The 27,001-nt window shown below is 43.5% G+C and overlaps 2 protein-coding genes across 4 annotated transcripts; one reads left to right on the plus strand and one right to left on the minus strand.

The window, feature by feature from the left end:
- Positions 1 to 2,061: 2,061 nt before the first annotated feature.
- LOC149394589 (uncharacterized) lies at positions 2,062 to 8,103 on the plus strand. Its single transcript, XM_089618351.1, has one exon. The coding sequence runs from the start codon at positions 2,062 to 2,064 to the stop codon at positions 8,101 to 8,103; it is 6,042 nt and encodes a 2,013-aa protein (XP_089474477.1).
- A 673-nt stretch (positions 8,104 to 8,776) lies between these two features.
- Positions 8,777 to 13,032, minus strand: LOC149394590 (uncharacterized). Of its 3 annotated transcripts, none has more exons than XM_089617750.1 (5): positions 12,757 to 13,032; positions 12,054 to 12,497; positions 10,351 to 11,580; positions 9,868 to 10,217; positions 8,777 to 9,775 (listed from the first exon to the last, which is right to left on the minus strand). In XM_089617750.1, the coding sequence occupies exons 2-5, from the start codon at positions 12,454 to 12,456 to the stop codon at positions 8,999 to 9,001; spliced, it is 2,760 nt and encodes a 919-aa protein (XP_089473876.1). In that variant the 5' UTR covers positions 12,457 to 12,497; positions 12,757 to 13,032; the 3' UTR covers positions 8,777 to 8,998. The 3 variants fall into 3 exon arrangements, with proteins under 3 accessions (XP_089473876.1, XP_089473875.1, XP_089473874.1); XM_089617749.1 differs by having other exon boundaries at positions 12,054 to 12,504; XM_089617748.1 differs by lacking the exon at positions 12,757 to 13,032 and having other exon boundaries at positions 12,054 to 12,693.
- Positions 13,033 to 27,001: the final 13,969 nt, after the last annotated feature.

A 27,001-nucleotide genomic window follows, 5' to 3' on the forward strand; every position in this document is an offset into this window, starting at 1 on the left:
TATTCTAAAAAATATGGTAACCATCATCCTAACAAGCAAATAATCTTAAAAATCGGGCACCATTTGAAAGAGTTATGGTACTTTCAAATTTTGTAAGTTTTTCGTGTAATACTCCCTTTGTCTTTGAAGGGGGTTTGTGAAATTTTTATAGGGATCGAAAACTAATTATACGCTTACATATTCTCGAAACTATGGTAACCATCATCCTAACAAGCCAAGAATCTTAAAAATCGGGCACCATTTCAAAGAGTTATGGTACTTTCAAATTTTGCAAATTTTTCGTGTACTAACCCCTTTGGATTTGAAGGGGGTTTGTGAAATTTTTTTAGCGATCGAAAACTACTTATAGGCCAACGTATTCTCGAAAATATGGTAACCATCATCTTAACAAGCGAAGAACCTTAAAAATCGGGCACCATTTGAAAGAGTTATGGTACTTTCAAATTTTGCAAGTTTTTCGTGAACTACCCCCTTTGGCTTTGAAGGGGGTTTGTGAAATTTTTGTAGGGATCGAAAACTAATTATACGCTTACATATTATCGAAACTATTGTAACCATTATCCTAACAAGCCAAGAATCTTAAAAATCGGGCACCATTTGAAAGAGTTATGGTACTTTCAAATTTTGCAAATTTTTCGTGTACTAACTGTTATTACGTTATTTTCCAAGATGTGAAATTAGCGGACCACCGAAAAATAGGCCCACGAAGTATTGGGCCATCCCTCCAATAACGAAGCCCATTAACTTGATGTGTCGAGATTGGACTAAAATCGATGCCTAACGAAATCCCATGAACGGCGTTGAACCGTGAATAGCTCTAAGACGACATCTCAAGAAAAGTCCCGCAACGTCAACTAGGGGATAATCCTTAGACAAAAAGGCTCTATGAAAAATCTCGAAGTGAATTACGTAACAACTCTTAAACCAACAACTCAAGATACTTCAACGAGCTAAAATCCTAAAGTCAGTCATCAAGAATGTCGTTGAGAAAAATTCATAAATAATATCGTGCGAGGCGATTTATGAAGTAAAAATTCTCGAACCGACGACTTGTCAATAAATTTATTGACAAGATGCAAGCAAAACCATCGTCCATGAAAACCTTCGGCGAGCCTCCAAGTGACGAGACCATCGGCGAACCTACATGACCGAGACTATCGGCGCAAAACCATCGGCGCTAGACCATCGGCGAACTTCATGGCCGAGACTATCGGCGTGAAACTATCGGCGATCGTGACCTTCGGCGAACACGAGCCCATCATACTATCGGCGTGCAAAACCTCGGCGCACAATCCATCGATCATCCCAGAGACTATCGGCAAGACTCAATGCCGATAGTCTCATGACGATGCTCGGAGTCACGTTTTTGGACGAAGATGCTCATATTCTAGGCCATTCTCAAGGGTCTTCAATGATTCTCCATCTTGGCCACAACCTCAAAGCTCACCTATAAATACCCCACTCTCACAAGACATAAGGTAAGTGATAAAAAACTTGGGAAAAGGCTGCCCAAATCACAACTCGTTTCCTCTCTCTGAAATCCTTAGAGACGAACTTGATATCACCCACCTCGACACCACAATTGGACTAATGTTGAGCGTCGGAGCGCGCGTCGAGGGGAAACCCTCCGCGTCTCTTTAAGCTTACGTTTTTTGTTTCTTAGGTGAGAGGCTCGATTAGCCCGAAGGACCCGAAGTAACCGAAGGACTCGAAGGGCCCAAAGAAAACAACAAACTCGAAGAACCCGAAGAAACCGAAGAACACGAAGATCTCGGAGAATAAAGCGAACCCGAAAACCACTTCAGACGAAACAATTCAAGAAGCAATCAACTTCACCATCTCTCGATCCACGTGTGATCATAGGGTCCGGCCCTAGATCGAGCCACGTGTGATTCTAAGTGTTTAACCCGAAAACGGCGTTAACATTTTGGCGCTAGAAGGAGGGGACGCGAATACAACCACGAATTCCCAACGAAAGATTTCTTCTTTCCACAAGTAGAGCTTCGGATCTACCAACGAAAGATCACTCCGTGCGACCATACTAGACGATATCCTTACGAGATGCTCAACCGAGTAGCCGTCTCCGAGAGCGGACCACCCCGCCAAGGAGGAAACGTTGTTCACCGCACGCGGGCTCAACTCCAAGCCCGACAAAATCAAGTTGAAGACGCTCCCCAAGCGAGTGTAACCTCCGGACCCGTCCACCCCGGAAGAGATGCTCGAATGGAACGCCTTGAGAATAGTCTTTTTCGTTTGACCGGCATGATCGCGAGGATGAGAGGAGAAGAAGACACCCTAGGCGAAATCTACGGCGAACAAGAAGATCCGGTTGGAGCCCTTCCGGAGCACGAAGGACAAGAGCCGGAAGAGGCTGCTGAGGGGCATGAGGGAAATGAATACGTTGACCATGAAGCACAAGATGATGCCCCCGACCCAAGTATCCGAGACATAGACCGCAGAGAACGCTCAAACGAAAGGAACGGCCACGAAGAAGACCGAGCACTCCGACGCGTGGAAGCTCGCCCTCGTCAGCCACCAAGGCGAACAAACCACAACCAACCCCGGGTTGTCCACTCGACGTCCGATCCTAGGGTAGAAACCTCTCGTCGTTCTGCCTTTGCACGCCTAGGTCGAGAAGAAGAAGTTGCAGATAGTGGAGACATTCGAAGATTCTCACAACCACGGCGAGTAAGTGTTCCGAGACCGCCCTCGCGCAATCTAGACTTAAGGCAACACCTCAACGCGCGATGGGAAATCCCCCGCCGCGATAATGAGCGAGTGAACACGGATCTAATGAACGCGACGGAACAGGTTGTAGCGAACCGTCCTCCGCCGCAAGTCGCTGCGGTCAATCAGGAACCCAACGAAATGGGTCGCACAATGCAACCCGCTCCTAGAGAAACGGCGACTACCGAAGTTGACCTGGCAGGAATGATCCAAGGGCTAAGGGAGGAAGTTCGAGAGCTGAGAGAGGCACGAACTCTCACGCCTGCTGTCCGGAACTTAGTAGAGAGTACGGCTTCCCCATTTATCGCGGACATACTCGAAGAAGAAATCATGGGCGACTTCCGCCTACCGAATTTTCCTCTTTACGACGGAACGAGTGACCCGTCCTACCATATAACCCAGTACCAGACAGCAATGAGGATGAAGAGAATGTCTCCGGCGGCGATGTGTCAAGCGTTCTGTCTCACACTTACAGGCACTGCCTTTGAGTGGTTTCAGAGACTTGGAAAAGGAACTGTTCGCTCATTCGAAGACCTACAAGGCCGATTTCTCACACGTTTTGCCGCTTCGCAAGTTCGAAAGAAGGAGAAATCCCACTTGTGGTCAATCAAGCAAGGGAGAGACGAATCTCTTCAGAAGTATCTCACCCGATTCACCGACGAGTCAAATAAAGTGGGTGATTACGATGACGGTGACGCGATTGTTGCCCTCATGAATGGGCTCTTGACAAGCGAATTCCTTATATCCTTAGTCAAAGAGAGGCCAACCTCGATGACCGAACTCATGGTCCGTGCAGCCCAACACATCTCCGTTGAAGAGTATCTCGAAGGACGAAGAACCAACGAACGAGGAAATCGGAACAGAGAAGATGATCACCATGATAACAACGACTCGCGAAAGAAGAGGAGTAGAAATATTCCAGTCCCACACGTCCGTCCTTCCGCGGAAGTAAGACCCCATTTGGTGGAGAGATTCCGAAAGCAATCAGATTTCACTCCGCTCAACACCCCGCCAGATAGGATTCTCGCTCTTCATGGGAGCAAGTTCACCGAACCCGTTCCTATGAAAAACGATCCCGCCAAGCGAGATAAAAATAAATATTGTGAATTCCACAAAGATCATGGACACGTTACCATTGACTGCGTCCACTTGAGAAGACAGATCGAAAGTTTGATTCAAAATGGAAAACTAAAAGAATTTGTATTGGCCATGGTAGCAACGGGGAACGCCTCCTCGAGCCGACAAGCCACACCCGCCAACCACCAACAACGAGGTGTTAGAGGAACCTCCACCGGCAATGACAACCGTGACAATGCCCGAGGGAACACCGTGACCGCCCCACTCAATATTGTATCAACCATATTCGGTGGTCCGGAAACGGGGGATTCTAACAAGGTCCGGAAGAACTACTCCCGGGCAGCACTCAAGTTTGATTTCTCTCACCACGTCAACCTCGTTGAGGAGAATTGGCCAACCACCCCGTGCGAGGCAATCCATTTCACAGAGAAGGAAGCCGTTCGAGTGATGCATCCTCACAATGACGCGATAGTCATCGAGACCCAGATTGCCAACAACATGGTGAGACGAATTTTGATCGATAACGGGAGTTCAGCTGATATCATGTTCAAAACGGCTCTCGACCGAATGAACTTGGGAGGAATCAGCCTCACACCAATCAAGACGCCGCTCTTTGGTTTCACCGGAGAGCGCATATACACAGAGGGATCCATTGAATTGCCGGTCACATTCGGGACCAAAGGAGAAGCTCAAGTCACTAGGATGGTCAATTTTCTCGTGGTGGACCAACCATCCGCCCACAATGCAATCATCGGCCGACCGACACTCAATAGGCTTCGTGCGGTCACTTCTACATATCATCTCCTCATGAAGTTCCCGACTCCCGCTGGAGTCGGGGTTGTGAAGGGAAATCAAATAGATGCGCGAATGTGCTACATCCGTGGGACCAATCACAAGGCATCCGACCTCACGATCGGGACAATTCACCAAATCGAAGATAATTATCCGTGTGCCGTTAACGATGCACGAATGTTTGGAGAACTCGACCCGAGGGAGGAGACAAATGGAAAGAAGATTGAAGCATCAAGCGATCTCTCCCCTGTTGTGTTAGATGAAACAAAACCCGACCAAGCAGTCATGGTGGGAGCGCGTCTACCCGTAATAGTGAAGACCCAACTCGAGGCCTTCTTGCGAGAATACAAAGATGTCTTCGCATGGACACACGCAGACATGCCGGGAATAGACCCAGAAGTCATCGTCCACCGACTCAACGTCATTTCCCCGGAGAATGGAAAAATCCAAAAGCGGCGCTCTTTCAATCCCGAGCGTTATCTCGCCATAAATGAGGAAGTTGAGAAACTGATCACTGCCGGATTCATTCGCGAGGCGGAGCTCCCTAAGTGGGTATCTAACGTCGTGATGGTGAGGAAGGCAAACGGAAAGTGGAGAATATGCATCGACTACACTGATCTCAACAAAGCGTGCCCAAAAGACTGTTTTCCTCTACCGAGGATCGACCAGTTGGTGGATGCCACAGCCGGACATGAGCTCATGAGCTTCATGGATGCCTACTCCGGGTACAACCAAATCCGGATGCATGAACCAGATCAACTCAAGACCACGTTCACCACAGACCGCGGACTGTTTTGCTATAAAGTAATGCCGTTCGGATTAAAAAATGCTGGGGCCACATACCAACGCCTAGTCAATCGAATGTTTGCAGGGCAAATCGGAAAGACGATGGAGGTGTACGTAGATGACATGCTGGTAAAGAGTTTAAAGATTTCGGACCACGTCCGAGACTTGAGAGATATGTTCATCCTCTTACGAAGATATAAGATGAAGTTGAACCCCAACAAGTGCGCGTTTGGAGTCGAGTCAGGGAAGTTCCTAGGTTTCATTGTAAACCAGCGTGGAATCGAGGCTAACCCAGAAAAAATTCGAGCCCTAATAGAGATGAAATCCCCGAGGAGGGTGAAAGAGGTGCAAAGTTTGACGGGACGAGTTGCCGCTTTGAGCCGGTTTGTCTCCAAAGCAACCGATCGCTGCCAACCATTTTTTCAAGCCTTGAAAGGCGGCAAAGATTTCAAATGGGACGACGATTGCGAGAGTGCATTCCAAGAGTTGAAGATCTACTTTGGATCTCCCCCTTTTCTCGTCAAGCCCAAGGAGGGAGAGACACTGTACCTATACCTTTCGGTATCGACAAGGGCGGTAAGCATGGTCTTAGTCCGAGAAGAAGAAAGAATACAATGGCCAATTTACTACGTAAGCAAGGCATTGCTAGATGCCGAGACTCGATACCCCGAGATCGAGAAGCTCGCCTTGGCATTAACGACAGCAGCTAGGAAGCTCCGTCCATACTTTCAAGCACACCAAATCGTCGTGAGAACGGAGTATCCGATTCGAAAGGCCCTTCAAAAGGGATCATCAACAAGAATGGTCGTGTGGTCACAAGAGCTGGGAGAGTATGGAGTGGATTTCCAACCGAAGGTCGCCATCAAAGGTCAAGCTGTGGCTGATTTCATAGCGGAGTTCACATACGCGGTAGATGTGCAACAAGAAGAAGAGGAAGCAAAGCAAGGGAACTTAGAAGGGGAGAGCTCCACCAGGAAAAGGAAAGCTGCCCCCGAGGGCCCGATTTGGAGCCTGCATGTAGACGGAGCATCGAATACCCAAGGGTCTGGGGCAGGGATTGTTTTTGTCAACCCAGACGGAGAAAAGTTGAAGTATGCCATGCATTTCCAATTCAAGGCTACGAACAATGAAGCAGAATACGAGGCCCTCATCACGGGACTCGAATTGGCCAAGAAACTGGGAGTCAAAAACCTCAAGATTCATTGCGACTCCCTCTTGATCGTCAATCAAGTGAAAGGGGAGTACCAAGCAAAGGAAGATAACATGGTGGCCTACCTCGACGAGACCAAGAGATACCTCGAATCATTCTCGTGGTATGAGATAGTTCAAGTCCCACGAAGCTCTAACGCTGAGGCAGACGCGCTAGCCCGCCTAGCCTCTGGAGCTGGAGACGAAAGTCTGGGGAAAGTTCCCATCGAAACTTTAGTGCGCCCCTCAATTGCCAAGGGAGAAATAAACTCCGTTGAAGTGCATACCGGATCCTCCTGGATGACCCCTCTCGTGGAGTATCTTCGCGAAAATAAACTCCCCGACGATCGCGTCGATGCCAGGAGGATCAAGCTCCACGCATCGAGATATGTCTTGCGGGGCGACGTGTTGTACAAGCGCGGGTTTTCGCAACCACTACTCCGATGTCTGGACAGCACCGAGGCCAATTACGTCCTTCGGGAGATTCACGAAGGGATGTGTGGAAATCACGCAGCGGGACAATCGCTTATGCAGAAGGCTTTGAAGCAAGGTTACTTTTGGCCGACGATCAAAAGGGATGCTCATACCTTGGCTCGGAAGTGCGACAAATGCCAGAGGTTTGCGCACATTCCAAAGCGGCCCCCGGCGCCTTTATGCCCCGTCCTGGTTGCTCGACCATTTGCCAAATGGGGGGTCGACATCATTGGCAAACTACCCACTGCACCGGGGAACCGAGTCTATGCCATCGTCGCAATAGATTACTTCACAAAATGGGTAGAGGCGGAACCGTTGCACAAGATCACTGAAGCCAATACGACTAACTTCATTTGGCGAGCAATCATATGCCGCCACGGAATTCCTGAATCCATAATCACCGATAATGGTACACAATTTGATAACAAAAAGATCAGAAACATATGCGAGCAACTGAAGATTAGCAAGACTTTTTCGTCGCCGCGACATCCACAGGCGAATGGCCAAGTTGAAGCCGTGAACAAAACCATCAAGGAAAATTTAAAGAAAAAATTGGAAGAAAAGAAAGGAGCTTGGGCTGAGGAACTTCCCTTCGTCCTCTGGGCATACCGAACGACGACTAGGACCGCCACCGGAGAGACCCCATTCTCCCTCACATATGGAGTTGAAGCGGTAATCCCCGTGGAGATCGGCATCCCGACGTATCGGATGGAGGATTTCGATGAAGAAAACAACAACGAAGCCCTAAGGATGGAGCTTGACGTGATTGAAGAGAAGAGGACTGACGCTTTCGCACGCATGACCGCACAAAAGAGGATCGTTGAGAGACACTACAACTCGAAGGTTAAGGCGCGTAGCTTTGCGGAAGGAAATTTGGTTCTTCGAAGAGTGTTTCAAAACACGCAAGTGCAAGGAGCAGGAGTACTTGGCCCCAACTGGGAAGGCCCGTACCGAGTCCGACAAGTGATACGCGATGGCACGTATCGGATCGAAAGAATCGATGGTACCGAGATCGCACATCCATGGAATGCGGAACACCTCCGCCAGTATTACCAATAGGAGATTAAGCTAATAGGAGCATTAAGCCTCTACTTTTGATGTTAATTTTCGTTAATATTATGTACCTTTTGATTTTGCACTTTTAGCCAATAGCAAAATGTTATGCACTCAAGCAAGTGCCCCTTTTGTTTTATCTTAAAAACGAATCAATGAAAAAGCAAGCATATTTCATCTCAATTACTTATCCTACTCTTAAGTTTTTCCACAATTCTTCGAATTATACAAAAACTGGGGGGTTAATGGATACATGGAATGCAGGAATACAAAGACACGAGCCAAGAGCTGAAAAAAAAAAAAAAAAAAAAAAAAGATGAGTCAACGCATGACATGAACACGCGTGAAAGACATAGTCTACAAGCACAAAATATATATAAAAATGAATGGTCACCCGTCGAGGGCTCTAACAAAAACGAGCCCCAACAGAAGCAAGCCTATCTGAGACCCACGGTGACAAGCCAAAAAGCATAATACGCAAAGTAAATGCCAGACGAGCGTAAACACGCATCAACATTACGGGAAAAAATCATGACAAAGCAAACGAACACAATCGAGGGCGCTATTGCACCCCAAGTCCCAAAAGCGCGTTGGAATTTATGAAGTCCAAACCATCAACAAACAATACGTAAAAAGTATAGATAAAAGGAAAGACAAGAAGACAATAATGCGAATGGGAGAGCTTTCATTTACCAGCAATACACCCGTGAGGGGGGCCCACAAAAGATAATAAAGGGCTCAAAGGGACGCACAACGTACCGCGTCGACAAAAGAAAGAAAAAAAAACAGCAGATAAATGATGGTTCGCCCTAAAACGCATACATGGACATAATAAAAGCTAGGATAACCAAAAGAAAACGTCTAAGATCCTAGATAAACCAAAAGAAAGCCGATGGCGAGGCTAATCGTCAATCCCGTCCATGGCTGAGATCCGCTCCGCGCCTTTAGGAACGTCTTTGCTTGCCGCTCCAGTCACACAATCCACCTCGCCATCAGAGGCATCCAGCGCTTCCGGACCCTCTGACACCTCGGGCTGCCCCATCATTTTCCTCCTCTCACACTCCTCGTCGGCTTGAATGAGATCAAGCGGGATAAAGTTGAAGGTGATCGGAAGGGCCGGATTCTCAAGGAGGACGTGCCTGCGGCAACTGAGGATTGCTTCCCATTGGCGCTCCTCGAGTTTCTCCCACACGGACGCCTCGAGCTCAGTAATCCTCTTCCTCGAGCAAGCCAACTCTGAGCGCAAAGAATCCACCATGTCGCCATCACTCGAGGGTGCCTCAGGTTCAGCACCCTTCTTCTGCAAACACTCCAACTCCAACCGCATGGAAGTCATCTCTCCGTCGAGACGCCCCACAGATGCCTCAAGATCGACAATCTTTCCCCGAGCGCTCTCCAAGTCATCATCCCGTTGTTGAAGGGTTTTCTCCACCTCCGTTTTCTCGTCGCGAGCCTGCTGCAAGAGATCTCCAAGGCGAGTGCGATCCCTCTCCCTCCCTTGCTTGGACTCCGTCAAGGAAACCTTCAGCCCGTCAAGTTCTCGGGACAAACGATCGGCCTCTTTTTGAATACGATCGGCGCGAGCTCGGCCGGCCGACGCCCCCTTCTTCTTGGTCACTTCTAGTTCTTTAAGAAGAGCATGGCAGCCCTCGGTGGCACTCACCGCCTCGATAAGGGACTAAAAAATAGTAAGAATAAATTTTATTTAGATGAGCAACGCTGCACAATCACATAAAGAATAAAATAAAGGAAAAATGAAAAGAAGCCAACCCTCATGCAACGGTTCTCGTGCGTTTTCAACTTCTCCAAGACATCCATTTGCTCCACCGCAGCCAACTCCCCGAAAGAAATTGATCTGGTGACAGCAGCAATCCGATCCCCAAGGGCCTTCCCAGGCCTCAGCACTGTCAAGAGGTCTGGCGACCTCCTACTTGAAGACTCCTTGCCGGAAGTGTTTCGCCCCCGCTTGTTGTGGCGCACATCAAACGACCTCATCGATGGAAGGGGCGGAGGGGCGCGCACGAGACCCATTTGAAAGATGCCTGGACCCTCGAGTAGGACGGAACGCGACGCTTCCCCTGCCCCCGAGTTCTTCTCACGAACGCCTCCTCGAGCCATATCTAAAAAAATAAATAAATATAGATTAAAAAAAAAAATTAAAAAAAATGATGATAATACAATGCTTGCTCAAAATAATAAAGTGCGATCATTCAAAGGCTACACACGACCACCCCCCACTTCAACAAATAGTACCGTCGTCTGTCAATGGCAAAAGCAAGGGACACTGCGGTGCCACAAAAATCCTAGGCACCTCCACCGGCGACTGAAGAACGAAGGGCCTCGTAGGTGGAGAACCCAAGTTCGAAGTAATCATGGGACCATTGGAATACTCAGGGATTTCTTCCGACGACGAAGAAACCGGAATTGTAATGACGCACGCTGGACGATCTTGGGACGGCGATAGAGACGCCAACATGATGACAGATGGAGAACCCAAATTCGGAGAAGACACCGGACCCGTGGGAGAACTCGGGGCTGCCTCGGGGGTTCCCATGTGAGAACCCGGAGATAGAGTGGTGCGGGTTACTATCAAAGACTCGGGAAGATCCGTAGGGGAGTGAGATACCTCGGTGGAAGCACCAAGGTGACATGAACGCCAACCAAAATCCAACCAAGTAACAGGTAGCCGAAATAATGGTGCGTAACGTGCATCAAGTGGGAGCGATCGCATCAACAAACAAAACTCTCTTTCTTTCGCTTTTTCGCTCGCCACGAAGTTGGCCGCAAAGCCGAACTCCGAGAGGGCAACGCCAAACGCATCGGTGGAAATCCAAAACCACTTGGTCTTCCAACCATGAACTTTAGAGGGAAAACCGACTAATATGGGTTTTTGTGTCCGATCAACAAGATGATACGCCCCCGCGCATCTGGACGTCGCCTCGACCCTCGCCAAGTCACGAAGCTCCTCTATCGTCAATGCTTTGCCCGTAACATAGAACCAGATCATATAACACGCCGAGACACACCGATACGCTCTCGGGCCAAGCTGGAAAGGATGGATTTGCAAAGCTGCGAGTAATTTTTGGATGATCGGTTGAAAAGGATAGCTCAGGCCGCACCGAAGACTTTCAAGGTGCACTGCGCCGTAGCCTCGCGGAGGACGGCTAGGAATATCGTCTGACTCGGGGGCGCGAGTTTGGACCGAGGGCGGAATTTTGAGCTCATCTCGATACAACTTCAAGTTATCAGGAGTGATGGAACTCGGGACATCGATGCCGGATAAGTCAAGAACCTCTTCCCCGTTGAAGGACCCGTCCACCACCGCCTCGTCGGTCTCCGTCTCCCCATCCCCGGCCGAGACCCCCTTTTGTGGCCCCAAGAGACGCGTGTCCTCATTTTCCTTCAACGATTTTCCCTTTTTCGTTGCCGCCCTCAATAACTTCGCGATAGGAATATGGTCCGAGTCATAATCGGAACCAAGGTCTGCAAAAAAAAAAAAAAATAATAATAATAATAATAATAAATGGAGAAAACGCAGCGTAACTACGGCGAGACAAGCATATTCAACCAAAATTCAAAATAGAAGCAAAAACATCCGAGTATATCTATGGATTCCGAATGTCATGCCAAACACAAATATCGCACGTAAACCACCAAAATTCTTACCCAAGTGATCGAGGTCTACGCTAAGCCATGAAAATTCCCTCACAAGTCCTAGAAACCCAAATTCTTTAAACACATTAAAATACCATGAAGTACTCACAAAGTTCTCACAAAACACTTCTTGACAAATCTATACATGATCGATACATATTCGAAGCCTAATCAGTACGTATACACGCCACTCGTACAATAATGCCTACAATGTCAAATATATGTCAAGAGATGTACATAATCAAAATGCATGCGCAATGATGAACAAAAAAAAAAAAAAAAATGGAGAAACAGAGACGTACCCTTTCCGAGCACCGAGCAGCCTCCCTCTGTCGACACACGCGTAGAGCTTCTTGTCAACGAGGACCCGCTGATCGACGGTTCTCTCACATGAAGATCGTGCGGAGTCGGGGCCAAGAGCTCCGGTACCGAAGGTCCGAACGCCGAAGGTTCGCGCGCCAATTCACGTCGTGCACTCGCTCGCGTCGTCACCCCACTCCGCGTCAAAGGCTCCGTCGTTGCACCTTCGCCGACAACCCCCGAGAATGGCTTCGTCCTCGCCTTCATCTGAGCAATCTCAGCAAGGGACCTGGCCGTCCTTACTACGCCTTCGTCATCGCCTTCATCCCCGACACTGTTCGAGCCCGAAAGCCAACCCTCGACGGCTCCATCTCCAAGATCAGCTCGACCCGCCTCTGCCGCCATCCTCGCCCACCCGGTTTTGTCGTTTCCAATCACGGCCGGATCTTCAACCTCGTCCATGGAAAGCATTGTTTCAACCACAGACTCTCGATAGACTTCGTCAATGTCAAAGGGTTGAAGATGGTTTAAGTCCATCTCACAAAGGGGTATGGAATCAGGATCCTCCGACCCATCATCAATGATGTTGTTGAGCGCCATTAATGAAGAGAGAGGGGACGTACGAGAATCGCAAAAAAAAAAAAAAAAAAAAAAAGAGCTACAAACCAAGAGAGGAAAAAAGAGAAATTAGGATTTTTCACTCACCAGGCCTACGTGAATGAAATGGGTTTTTGGGCTCCGGCGACGGCGGGGAATGAATGAACTTCGATCTTCAAAGGTCCTGAGAATGGGAAGTACACTTTCAGTCACCTTATGGAAAAGAGAAAGACCTGTGCGTGCAAGACAAAGATGGAGTTTGAAAAAAAAAAAGTGGGTATCGGCAAAAGCCAAGAAGAGAGTTTAAAAATGAAAAAGCTGATAAAGTAAAAATAAAAAAAGGGGCTGACACTTGCCGATAGTCTTTAAAAGAAAAAAAAAAGAGGAGACTAATATATAAATATATATGTACATGACTATCTATAGCCGATAGTCTTAATAAAATATATAATATATATATATATATATATATATATATGACTATCTATCAGTCTAGTCTATGTCTAATAGTCATTAAAGAAATATATATATAAAATATATATGTACATATTATGACTATGCACAACACAAGTGGTGCCGATAGTCTCAAGGAAACATATAAAATGTATATATACATATTATGAGTTTATGACTCTCTACAAGACTGCTTGTTTAAAAAAAAAAAAAAAAAAAAAAATTTTGACAAATAAAGGAAAAAAAGGGGAGGTTGTCGTGGATTTCAAGACCCGCCAATTTCACAATTTCAAAAGAATGAAGCATCGGGAAGAGAAGTACCAAGAGCTTCTCGCGCAATTAAATCGCACACGAAGCTGGGGGGTTAATGTTATTACGTTATTTTCCAAGATGTGAAATTAGCGGACCACCGAAAAATAGGCCCACGAAGTATTGGGCCATCCCTCCAATAACGAAGCCCATTAACTTGATGTGTCGAGATTGGACTAAAATCGATGCCTAACGAAATCCCATGAACGGCGTTGAACCGTGAATAGCTCTAAGACGACATCTCAAGAAAAGTCCCGCAACGTCAACTAGGGGATAATCCTTAGACAAAAAGGCTCTATGAAAAATCTCGAAGTGAATTACGTAACAACTCTTAAACCAACAACTCAAGATACTTCAACGAGCTAAAATCCTAAAGTCAGTCATCAAGAATGTCGTTGAGAAAAATTCATAAATAATATCGTGCGAGGCGATTTATGAAGTAAAAATTCTCGAACCGACGACTTGTCAATAAATTTATTGACAAGATGCAAGCAAAACCATCGTCCATGAAAACCTTCGGCGAGCCTCCAAGTGACGAGACCATCGGCGAACCTACATGACCGAGACTATCGGCGCAAAACCATCGGCGCTAGACCATCGGCGAACTTCATGGCCGAGACTATCGGCGTGAAACTATCGGCGATCGTGACCTTCGGCGAACACGAGCCCATCATACTATCGGCGTGCAAAACCTCGGCGCACAATCCATCGATCATCCCAGAGACTATCGGCAAGACTCAATGCCGATAGTCTCATGACGATGCTCGGAGTCACGTTTTTGGACGAAGATGCTCATATTCTAGGCCATTCTCAAGGGTCTTCAATGATTCTCCATCTTGGCCACAACCTCAAAGCTCACCTATAAATACCCCACTCTCACAAGACATAAGGTAAGTGATAAAAAACTTGGGAAAAGGCTGCCCAAATCACAACTCGTTTCCTCTCTCTGAAATCCTTAGAGACGAACTTGATATCACCCACCTCGACACCACAATTGGACTAATGTTGAGCGTCGGAGCGCGCGTCGAGGGGAAACCCTCCGCGTCTCTTTAAGCTTACGTTTTTTGTTTCTTAGGTGAGAGGCTCGATTAGCCCGAAGGACCCGAAGTAACCGAAGGACTCGAAGGGCCCAAAGAAAACAACAAACTCGAAGAACCCGAAGAAACCGAAGAACACGAAGATCTCGGAGAATAAAGCGAACCCGAAAACCACTTCAGACGAAACAATTCAAGAAGCAATCAACTTCACCATCTCTCGATCCACGTGTGATCATAGGGTCCGGCCCTAGATCGAGCCACGTGTGATTCTAAGTGTTTAACCCGAAAACGGCGTTAACACTAACCCCTTTGGATTTGAAGGGGGTTTGTGAAATTTTTTTAGCGATCGAAAACTACTTATATGCCAACATATTCTCAAAAATATGGTAACCATCATCCTAACAAGCCAAGAATCTTAAAAATTGGGCACCATTTGAAAGAAATATGATAATTTCAAGTTTTGCAAATTTTTCGTGCACTAACCCCTTTGGCTTTGAAGGGGGTTTGTGAAATTTTTTTAGCGATCGAAAAATAAGTATACGCCTACATATTCTTATACGCTTACATATTCTCGAAACTATGGTAACCATCATCCTAACAAGCAAAGAATCTTCAAAATCGGGCACCATTTGAAAGAAATATGATAATTTCAAGTTTTGCAAATTTTTCGTGTAATACTCCCTTTGTCTTTGAAGGGGGTTTGTGAAATTTTTATAGGGATCGAAAACTAATTATACGCTTACATATTCTCGAAACTATGGTAACCATCATCCTAACAAGCCAAGAATCTTAAAAATCGGGCACCATTTCAAAGAGTTATGGTACTTTCAAATTTTGCAAATTTTTCGTGTACTAACCCCTTTGGATTTGAAGGGGGTTTGTGAAATTTTTTTAGCGATCGAAAACTACTTATAGGCCAACGTATTCTCGAAAATATGGTAACCATCATCTTAACAAGCGAAGAACCTTAAAAATCGGGCACCATTTGAAAGAGTTATGGTACTTTCAAATTTTGCAAGTTTTTCGTGAACTACCCCCTTTGGCTTTGAAGGGGGTTTGTGAAATTTTTGTAGGGATCGAAAACTAATTATACGCTTACATATTATCGAAACTATTGTAACCATTATCCTAACAAGCCAAGAATCTTAAAAATCGGGCACCATTTGAAAGAGTTATGGTACTTTCAAATTTTGCAAATTTTTCGTGTACTAACCCCTTTGGATTTGAAGGGGGTTTGTGAAATTTTTTTAGCGATCGAAAACTACTTATATGCCAACATATTCTCAAAAATATGGTAACCATCATCTTAACAAGCAAAGAATCTTAAAAATCGGGCACCATTTGAAAGAGTTATGGTACTTTCAAATTCTGCAAGTTTTTCGTGTCCTACCCCCTTTGGCTTTGAAGGGGGTTTGTGAAATTTTTGTAGGGATCGAAACTAATTATACGCTTACATATTCTCGAAACTATTGTAACCATCATCCTAACAAGCCAAGAATCTTAAAAATCGGGCACCATTTGAAAGAGTTATGATAATTTCAAATTTTGCAAATTTTTCGTGTACTAACCCCTTTGGATTTGAAGGGGGTTCGTGAAATTTATTTAGCGATCAAAAACTAATTATACGCCAACATATTCTCGAAAATATGGTAACCATCATCCTAACAAGCAAAGAATCTTAAAAATCGGGCACCATTTGAAAGAGTTATGGTACTTTCAAATTTTGCAAGTTTTTCGTGTACTACCCCCATTTGGCTTTGAAGGGGGTTTGTAAAATTTTTGTAGGGATCGAAAACTAATTATTTTACTACATATTCTAAAAAATATGGTAACCATCATCCTAACAAGCAAATAATCTTAAAAATCGGGCACCATTTGAAAGAGTTATGGTACTTTCAAATTTTGTAAGTTTTTCGTGTAATACTCCCTTTGTCTTTGAAGGGGGTTTGTGAAATTTTTATAGGGATCGAAAACTAATTATACGCTTACATATTCTCGAAACTATGGTAACCATCATCCTAACAAGCCAAGAATCTTGAAAATCGGGAACCATTTGAAAGAGTTATGGTACTTTCAAATTTTGCAAGTTTTTCGTGTACTACCCCCTTTGGCTTTGAAGGGGGTTTGTGAAATTTTTGTAGGGATCGAAAACTAATTATACGCTTACATATTCTCGAAACTATGGTAACCATCATCCTAACAAGCAAAGAATCTTCAAAATCGGGCACCATTTGAAAGAAATATGATAATTTCAAGTTTTGCAAATTTTTCGTGCACTAACCCCTTTGGCTTTGAAGGGGGTTTGTGAAATTTTTTTAGCGATCGAAAAATAAGTATACGCCTACATATTCTTATACGCTTACATATTATCGAAACTATTGTAACCATCATCCTAACAAGCCAAGAATCTTAAAAATCGGGCACCATTTGAAAGAGTTATGGTACTTTCGAATTTTGCAAGTTTTTCGTGTACTACCCCCTTTGGGTTTGAATGGGGTTTGTGAAATTTTTGTAGGGATCGAAAATTAATTATACGCTTACATATTCTCGAAACTATGGTAGCCATCATCCTAACAAGCCAAGAATCTTAAAAATCGGGCACCATTTGAAAGAGTTATGGTACTTTCAAATTTTGTAAGTTTTTCGTGTAATACTCCCTTTGTCTTTGAAGGGGGTTTGTGAAATTTTTATAGGGATCGAAAACTAATTATACGCTTACATATTCTCGAAACTATGGTAACCATCATCCTAACAAGCCAAGAATCTTGAAAATCGGGAACCATTTGAAAGAGTTATGGTACTTTCAAATTTTGCAAGTTTTTCGTGTACTACCCCCTTTGGCTTTGAAGGGGGTTTGTGAAATTTTTGTAGGGATCGAAAACTAATTATACGCTTACATATTCTCGAAACTATGGTAACCATCATCCTAACAAGCAAAGAATCTTCAAAATCGGGCACCATTTGAAAGAAATATGATAATTTCAAGTTTTGCAAATTTTTCGTGCACTAACCCCTTTGGCTTTGAAGGGGGTTTGTGAAATTTTTTTAGCGATCGAAAAATAAGTATACGCCTACATATTCTTATACGCTTACATATTATCGAAACTATTGTAACCATCATCCTAACAAGCCAAGAATCTTAAAAATCGGGCACCATTTGAAAGAGTTATGGTACTTTCGAATTTTGCAAGTTTTTCGTGTACTACCCCCTTTGGGTTTGAATGGGGTTTGTGAAATTTTTGTAGGGATCGAAAATTAATTATACGCTTACATATTCTCGAAACTATGGTAGCCATCATCCTAACAAGCCAAGAATCTTAAAAATCGGGCACCATTTGAAAGAGTTATGGTACTTTCAAATTTTGCAAGTTTTTCGTGTAGGTACCCTTTGGCTTTGAAGGGGGTTTGTGAAATTTTTGTAGGGATCGAAAACTAATTATACGCTTACATCTTCTCGAAACTATGGTAACCATCATCCTAACAAGCCAAGAATCTTAAAAATCGGGCACCATTTGAAAGAGTTATGGTACTTTCAAATTTTGCAAGTTTTTCGTGTACTACCCCCTTTGGCTTTGAAGGGGGTTTGTGAAATTTTTGTAGGGATCGAAAACTAATTATACGCTTACATCTTCTCGAAACTATGGTAACCATCATCCTAACAAGCCAAGAATCTTAAAAATCGGGCACTATTTGAAAGAGTTATGGTACTTTCAAATTTTGCAAGTTTTCGTGTACCCCCATTTGGCTTTGAAGGGGGTTTGTGAAATTTTTGTAGGGATCGAAAACTAATTATACGCTTACATATTCTCGAAACTATGGTAACCATCATCCTAACAAGCCAATAATCTTAAAAATCAGGGCACCATTTGAAAGAAATATGATAATTTCAAACTTTGCAAATTTTTCGTGTACTAACGCCTTTGGCTTTGAAGGGGGTTTGTGAAATTTTTTTAGTGATCGAAAACTAAGTATACGCCTACATATTCTCGAAAATATGGTAACCATCATCCTAACAAGTAAACAATCTTAAAAATCGGGCACCATTTAAAAGAGTTATGGTAGTTTCAAATTTTGCATGTTTTTCGTGTACTACCCCCTTTGGATTTGAAGGGGGTTTGTGAAATTTTTGTAAGGATCGAAAACTAATTATACGCTTACATATTATCGAAACTATTGTAACCATTATCCTAACAAGCCAAGAATCTTAAAAATCGGGCACCATTTGAAAGAGTTATGGTACTTTCAAATTTTGCAAATTTTTCGTGTACTAACCCCTTTGGATTTGAAGGGGGTTTGTGAAATTTTTTTAGCGATCGAAAACTACTTATACGCCAACATATTCTAAAAAATATGGTAACCATCATCTTAACAAGCAAAGAATCTTAAAAATCGGGCACCATTTGAAAGAGTTATGGTACTTTCAAATTCTGCAAGTTTTTCGTGTCCTACCCCCTTTGGCTTTGAAGGGGGTTTGTGAAATTTTTGTAGGGATCGAAAACTAATTATACGCTTACATATTCTCGAAACTATTGTAACCATCATCCTAACAAGCCAAGAATCTTAAAAATCGGGCACCATTTGAAAGAGTTATGATAATTTCAAATTTTGCAAATTTTTCGTGTACTAACCCCTTTGGATTTGAAGGGGGTTCGTGAAATTTATTTAGCGATTGAAAACTAATTATACGCCAACATATTCTCGAAAATATGGTAACCATCATCCTAACAAGCAAAGAATCTTAAAAATCGGGCACCATTTGAAAGAGTTATGGTACTTTCAAATTTTGCAAGTTTTTCGTGTACTACCCCCATTTGGCTTTGAAGGGGGTTTGTAAAATTTTTGTAGGGATCGAAAACTAATTATTTTACTACATATTCTAAAAAATATGGTAACCATCATCCTAACAAGCAAAGAATCTTAAAAATCGGGCACCATTTGAAAGAGTTATGGTACTTTCAAATTTTGTAAGTTTTTCGTGTAATACCCCCTTTGGCTTTGAAGGGGGTTTGTGAAATTTTTATAGGGATCGAAAACTAATTATACGCTTACATATTCTCGAAACTATGGTAACCATCATCCTAACAAGCCAAGAATCTTGAAAATCGGGAACCATTTGAAAGAGTTATGGTACTTTCAAATTTTGCAAGTTTTTCGTGTACTACCCCCTTTGGCTTTGAAGGGGGTTTGTGAAATTTTTGTAGGGATCGAAAACTAATTATACGCTTACATATTCTCGAAACTATGGTAACCATCATCCTAACAAGCAAAGAATCTTAAAAATCGGGCACCATTTGAAAGAAATATGATAATTTCAAGTTTTGCAAATTTTTCGTGCACTAACCCCTTTGGCTTTGAAGGGGGTTTGTGAAATTTTTTTAGCGATCGAAAAATAAGTATACGCCTACATATTCTTATACGCTTACATATTATCGAAACTATTGTAACCATCATCCTAACAAGCCAAGAATCTTAAAAATCGGGCACCATTTGAAAGAGTTATGGTACTTTCGAATTTTGCAAGTTTTTCGTGTACTACCCCCTTTGGCTTTGAATGGGGTTTGTGAAATTTTTGTAGGGATAGAAAATTAATTATACGCTTACATATTCTCGAAACTATGGTAACCATCATCCTAACAAGCCAAGAATCTTAAAAATCGGGCACCATTCGAAAGAAATATGATAATTTCAAATTTTGCAAATTTTTCGTGTAGGTACCCTTTGGCTTTGAAGGGGGCTTGTTAAATTTTTGTAGGGATCGAAAACTAATTATACGCTTACATATTCTCGAAACTATGGTAACCATCATCCTAACAAGCCAAGAATGTTAAAAATCGGGCAACATTCGAAAGAAATATGATAATTTCAAATTTTGCAAATTTTTCGTGTACTAACCCCTTTGGCTTTGAAGGGGGTTTGTGAAATTTTTTTAGCGATCGAAAACTAAGTATACGCCTACATATTCTAAAAAACTAATTATTTTCCTACATATTCCAAGTTTTTCGTGCCAAAGGGGGTAGTACACGAAAAAGTTGCAAAATTTGAAAGTACCATAACTCTTTCAAATGGTGCCCGATTTTTAAGATTCTTTGCTTGATAGGATGATGGTTACCATATTTTCGAGAATATGTAGGCGTATACTTAGTTTTCAATCACTAAAAAAATTTCACAAACCCCTTTCTAAGCCAAAGGGGTTAGTACACGAAAAATTTGCAAAATTTGAAATTATCATATTTCTTTCGAATGGTGCCCAATTTTTAAGGTTTAGGGTTTAGGGTTTAGGGTTTAGGGTTTAGGGTTTAGGGTTTAGGGTTTAGGGTTTAGGGTTTAGGGTTTAGGGTTTAGGGTTTAGGGTTTAGGGTTTAGGGTTTAGGGTTTAGGGTTTAGGGTTTAGGGTTTAGGGTTTAGGGTTTAGGGTTTAGGGTTTAGGGTTTAGGGTTTAGGGTTTAGGGTTTAGGGTTTAGGGTTTAGGGTTTAGGGTTTAGGGTTTAGGGTTTAGGGTTTAGGGTTTAGGGTTTAGGGTTTAGGGTTTAGGGTTTAGGGTTTAGGGTTTAGGGTTTAGGGTTTAGGGTTTAGGGTTTAGGGTTTAGGGTTTAGGGTTTAGGGTTTAGGGTTTAGGGTTTAGGGTTTAGGGTTTAGGGTTTAGGGTTTAGGGTTTAGGGTTTAGGGTTTAGGGTTTAGGGTTTAGGGTTTAGGGTTTAGGGTTTAGGGTTTAGGGTTTAGGGTTTAGGGTTTAGGGTTTAGGGTTTAGGGTTTAGGGTTTAGGGTTTAGGGTTTAGGGTTTAGGGTTTAGGGTTTAGGGTTTAGGGTTTAGGGTTTAGGGTTTAGGGTTTAGGGTTTAGGGTTTAGGGTTTAGGGTTTAGGGTTTAGGGTTTAGGGTTTAGGGTTTAGGGTTTAGGGTTTAGGGTTTAGGGTTTAGGGTTTAGGGTTTAGGGTTTAGGGTTTAGGGTTTAGGGTTTAGGGTTTAGGGTTTAGGGTTTAGGGTTTAGGGTTTAGGGTTTAGGGTTTAGGGTTTAGGGTTTAGGGTTTAGGGTTTAGGGTTTAGGGTTTAGGGTTTAGGGTTTAGGGTTTAGGGTTTAGGGTTTAGGGTTTAGGGTTTAGGGTTTAGGGTTTAGGGTTTAGGGTTTAGGGTTTAGGGTTTAGGGTTTAGGGTTTAGGGTTTAGGGTTTAGGGTTTAGGGTTTAGGGTTTAGGGTTTAGGGTTTAGGGTTTAGGGTTTAGGGTTTAGGGTTTAGGGTTTAGGGTTTAGGGTTTAGGGTTTAGGGTTTAGGGTTTAGGGTTTAGGGTTTAGGGTTTAGGGTTTAGGGTTTAGGGTTTAGGGTTTAGGGTTTAGGGTTTAGGGTTTAGGGTTTAGGGTTTAGGGTTTAGGGTTTAGGGTTTAGGGTTTAGGGTTTAGGGTTTAGGGTTTAGGGTTTAGGGTTTAGGGTTTAGGGTTTAGGGTTTAGGGTTTAGGGTTTAGGGTTTAGGGTTTAGGGTTTAGGGTTTAGGGTTTAGGGTTTAGGGTTTAGGGTTTAGGGTTTAGGGTTTAGGGTTTAGGGTTTAGGGTTTAGGGTTTAGGGTTTAGGGTTTAGGGTTTAGGGTTTAGGGTTTAGGGTTTAGGGTTTAGGGTTTAGGGTTTAGGGTTTAGGGTTTAGGGTTTAGGGTTTAGGGTTTAGGGTTTAGGGTTTAGGGTTTAGGGTTTAGGGTTTAGGGTTTAGGGTTTAGGGTTTAGGGTTTAGGGTTTAGGGTTTAGGGTTTAGGGTTTAGGGTTTAGGGTTTAGGGTTTAGGGTTTAGGGTTTAGGGTTTAGGGTTTAGGGTTTAGGGTTTAGGGTTTAGGGTTTAGGGTTTAGGGTTTAGGGTTTAGGGTTTAGGGTTTAGGGTTTAGGGTTTAGGGTTTAGGGTTTAGGGTTTAGGGTTTAGGGTTTAGGGTTTAGGGTTTAGGGTTTAGGGTTTAGGGTTTAGGGTTTAGGGTTTAGGGTTTAGGGTTTAGGGTTTAGGGTTTAGGGTTTAGGGTTTAGGGTTTAGGGTTTAGGGTTTAGGGTTTAGGGTTTAGGGTTTAGGGTTTAGGGTTTAGGGTTTAGGGTTTAGGGTTTAGGGTTTAGGGTTTAGGGTTTAGGGTTTAGGGTTTAGGGTTTAGGGTTTAGGGTTTAGGGTTTAGGGTTTAGGGTTTAGGGTTTAGGGTTTAGGGTTTAGGGTTTAGGGTTTAGGGTTTAGGGTTTAGGGTTTAGGGTTTAGGGTTTAGGGTTTAGGGTTTAGGGTTTAGGGTTTAGGGTTTAGGGTTTAGGGTTTAGGGTTTAGGGTTTAGGGTTTAGGGTTTAGGGTTTAGGGTTTAGGGTTTAGGGTTTAGGGTTTAGGGTTTAGGGTTTAGGGTTTAGGGTTTAGGGTTTAGGGTTTAGGGTTTAGGGTTTAGGGTTTAGGGTTTAGGGTTTAGGGTTTAGGGTTTAGGGTTTAGGGTTTAGGGTTTAGGGTTTAGGGTTTAGGGTTTAGGGTTTAGGGTTTAGGGTTTAGGGTTTAGGGTTTAGGGTTTAGGGTTTAGGGTTTAGGGTTTAGGGTTTAGGGTTTAGGGTTTAGGGTTTAGGGTTTAGGGTTTAGGGTTTAGGGTTTAGGGTTTAGGGTTTAGGGTTTAGGGTTTAGGGTTTAGGGTTTAGGGTTTAGGGTTTAGGGTTTAGGGTTTAGGGTTTAGGGTTTAGGGTTTAGGGTTTAGGGTTTAGGGTTTAGGGTTTAGGGTTTAGGGTTTAGGGTTTAGGGTTTAGGGTTTAGGGTTTAGGGTTTAGGGTTTAGGGTTTAGGGTTTAGGGTTTAGGGTTTAGGGTTTAGGGTTTAGGGTTTAGGGTTTAGGGTTTAGGGTTTAGGGTTTAGGGTTTAGGGTTTAGGGTTTAGGGTTTAGGGTTTAGGGTTTAGGGTTTAGGGTTTAGGGTTTAGGGTTTAGGGTTTAGGGTTTAGGGTTTAGGGTTTAGGGTTTAGGGTTTAGGGTTTAGGGTTTAGGGTTTAGGGTTTAGGGTTTAGGGTTTAGGGTTTAGGGTTTAGGGTTTAGGGTTTAGGGTTTAGGGTTTAGGGTTTAGGGTTTAGGGTTTAGGGTTTAGGGTTTAGGGTTTAGGGTTTAGGGTTTAGGGTTTAGGGTTTAGGGTTTAGGGTTTAGGGTTTAGGGTTTAGGGTTTAGGGTTTAGGGTTTAGGGTTTAGGGTTTAGGGTTTAGGGTTTAGGGTTTAGGGTTTAGGGTTTAGGGTTTAGGGTTTAGGGTTTAGGGTTTAGGGTTTAGGGTTTAGGGTTTAGGGTTTAGGGTTTAGGGTTTAGGGTTTAGGGTTTAGGGTTTAGGGTTTAGGGTTTAGGGTTTAGGGTTTAGGGTTTAGGGTTTAGGGTTTAGGGTTTAGGGTTTAGGGTTTAGGGTTTAGGGTTTAGGGTTTAGGGTTTAGGGTTTAGGGTTTAGGGTTTAGGGTTTAGGGTTTAGGGTTTAGGGTTTAGGGTTTAGGGTTTAGGGTTTAGGGTTTAGGGTTTAGGGTTTAGGGTTTAGGGTTTAGGGTTTAGGGTTTAGGGTTTAGGGTTTAGGGTTTAGGGTTTAGGGTTTAGGGTTTAGGGTTTAGGGTTTAGGGTTTAGGGTTTAGGGTTTAGGGTTTAGGGTTTAGGGTTTAGGGTTTAGGGTTTAGGGTTTAGGGTTTAGGGTTTAGGGTTTAGGGTTTAGGGTTTAGGGTTTAGGGTTTAGGGTTTAGGGTTTAGGGTTTAGGGTTTAGGGTTTAGGGTTTAGGGTTTAGGGTTTAGGGTTTAGGGTTTAGGGTTTAGGGTTTAGGGTTTAGGGTTTAGGGTTTAGGGTTTAGGGTTTAGGGTTTAGGGTTTAGGGTTTAGGGTTTAGGGTTTAGGGTTTAGGGTTTAGGGTTTAGGGTTTAGGGTTTAGGGTTTAGGGTTTAGGGTTTAGGGTTTAGGGTTTAGGGTTTAGGGTTTAGGGTTTAGGGTTTAGGGTTTAGGGTTTAGGGTTTAGGGTTTAGGGTTTAGGGTTTAGGGTTTAGGGTTTAGGGTTTAGGGTTTAGGGTTTAGGGTTTAGGGTTTAGGGTTTAGGGTTTAGGGTTTAGGGTTTAGGGTTTAGGGTTTAGGGTTTAGGGTTTAGGGTTTAGGGTTTAGGGTTTAGGGTTTAGGGTTTAGGGTTTAGGGTTTAGGGTTTAGGGTTTAGGGTTTAGGGTTTAGGGTTTAGGGTTTAGGGTTTAGGGTTTAGGGTTTAGGGTTTAGGGTTTAGGGTTTAGGGTTTAGGGTTTAGGGTTTAGGGTTTAGGGTTTAGGGTTTAGGGTTTAGGGTTTAGGGTTTAGGGTTTAGGGTTTAGGGTTTAGGGTTTAGGGTTTAGGGTTTAGGGTTTAGGGTTTAGGGTTTAGGGTTTAGGGTTTAGGGTTTAGGGTTTAGGGTTTAGGGTTTAGGGTTTAGGGTTTAGGGTTTAGGGTTTAGGGTTTAGGGTTTAGGGTTTAGGGTTTAGGGTTTAGGGTTTAGGGTTTAGGGTTTAGGGTTTAGGGTTTAGGGTTTAGGGTTTAGGGTTTAGGGTTTAGGGTTTAGGGTTTAGGGTTTAGGGTTTAGGGTTTAGGGTTTAGGGTTTAGGGTTTAGGGTTTAGGGTTTAGGGTTTAGGGTTTAGGGTTTAGGGTTTAGGGTTTAGGGTTTAGGGTTTAGGGTTTAGGGTTTAGGGTTTAGGGTTTAGGGTTTAGGGTTTAGGGTTTAGGGTTTAGGGTTTAGGGTTTAGGGTTTAGGGTTTAGGGTTTAGGGTTTAGGGTTTAGGGTTTAGGGTTTAGGGTTTAGGGTTTAGGGTTTAGGGTTTAGGGTTTAGGGTTTAGGGTTTAGGGTTTAGGGTTTAGGGTTTAGGGTTTAGGGTTTAGGGTTTAGGGTTTAGGGTTTAGGGTTTAGGGTTTAGGGTTTAGGGTTTAGGGTTTAGGGTTTAGGGTTTAGGGTTTAGGGTTTAGGGTTTAGGGTTTAGGGTTTAGGGTTTAGGGTTTAGGGTTTAGGGTTTAGGGTTTAGGGTTTAGGGTTTAGGGTTTAGGGTTTAGGGTTTAGGGTTTAGGGTTTAGGGTTTAGGGTTTAGGGTTTAGGGTTTAGGGTTTAGGGTTTAGGGTTTAGGGTTTAGGGTTTAGGGTTTAGGGTTTAGGGTTTAGGGTTTAGGGTTTAGGGTTTAGGGTTTAGGGTTTAGGGTTTAGGGTTTAGGGTTTAGGGTTTAGGGTTTAGGGTTTAGGGTTTAGGGTTTAGGGTTTAGGGTTTAGGGTTTAGGGTTTAGGGTTTAGGGTTTAGGGTTTAGGGTTTAGGGTTTAGGGTTTAGGGTTTAGGGTTTAGGGTTTAGGGTTTAGGGTTTAGGGTTTAGGGTTTAGGGTTTAGGGTTTAGGGTTTAGGGTTTAGGGTTTAGGGTTTAGGGTTTAGGGTTTAGGGTTTAGGGTTTAGGGTTTAGGGTTTAGGGTTTAGGGTTTAGGGTTTAGGGTTTAGGGTTTAGGGTTTAGGGTTTAGGGTTTAGGGTTTAGGGTTTAGGGTTTAGGGTTTAGGGTTTAGGGTTTAGGGTTTAGGGTTTAGGGTTTAGGGTTTAGGGTTTAGGGTTTAGGGTTTAGGGTTTAGGGTTTAGGGTTTAGGGTTTAGGGTTTAGGGTTTAGGGTTTAGGGTTTAGGGTTTAGGGTTTAGGGTTTAGGGTTTAGGGTTTAGGGTTTAGGGTTTAGGGTTTAGGGTTTAGGGTTTAGGGTTTAGGGTTTAGGGTTTAGGGTTTAGGGTTTAGGGTTTAGGGTTTAGGGTTTAGGGTTTAGGGTTTAGGGTTTAGGGTTTAGGGTTTAGGGTTTAGGGTTTAGGGTTTAGGGTTTAGGGTTTAGGGTTTAGGGTTTAGGGTTTAGGGTTTAGGGTTTAGGGTTTAGGGTTTAGGGTTTAGGGTTTAGGGTTTAGGGTTTAGGGTTTAGGGTTTAGGGTTTAGGGTTTAGGGTTTAGGGTTTAGGGTTTAGGGTTTAGGGTTTAGGGTTTAGGGTTTAGGGTTTAGGGTTTAGGGTTTAGGGTTTAGGGTTTAGGGTTTAGGGTTTAGGGTTTAGGGTTTAGGGTTTAGGGTTTAGGGTTTAGGGTTTAGGGTTTAGGGTTTAGGGTTTAGGGTTTAGGGTTTAGGGTTTAGGGTTTAGGGTTTAGGGTTTAGGGTTTAGGGTTTAGGTTAGTTTAGGGTTTAGGGTTTAGGGTTTAGGGTTTAGGGTTTAGGGTTTAGGGTTTAGGGTTTAGGGTTTAGGGTTTAGGGTTTAGGGTTTAGGGTTTAGGGTTTAGGGTTTAGGGTTTAGGGTTTAGGGTTTAGGGTTTAGGGTTTAGGGTTTAGGGTTTAGGGTTTAGGGTTTAGGGTTTAGGGTTTAGGGTTTAGGGTTTAGGGTTTAGGGTTTAGGGTTTAGGGTTTAGGGTTTAGGGTTTAGGGTTTAGGGTTTAGGGTTTAGGGTTTAGGGTTTAGGGTTTAGGGTTTAGGGTTTAGGGTTTAGGGTTTAGGGTTTAGGGTTTAGGGTTTAGGGTTTAGGGTTTAGGGTTTAGGGTTTAGGGTTTAGGGTTTAGGGTTTAGGGTTTAGGGTTTAGGGTTTAGGGTTTAGGGTTTAGGGTTTAGGGTTTAGGGTTTAG

Source organism: Urtica dioica, chromosome 6 (genome assembly GCF_054948205.1).
Source record: "Urtica dioica subsp. dioica isolate 48M chromosome 6, U.dioica_male_clone48M_v1_H2, whole genome shotgun sequence".
NCBI classification, from domain to species: Eukaryota; Viridiplantae; Streptophyta; class Magnoliopsida; order Rosales; family Urticaceae; genus Urtica; species Urtica dioica.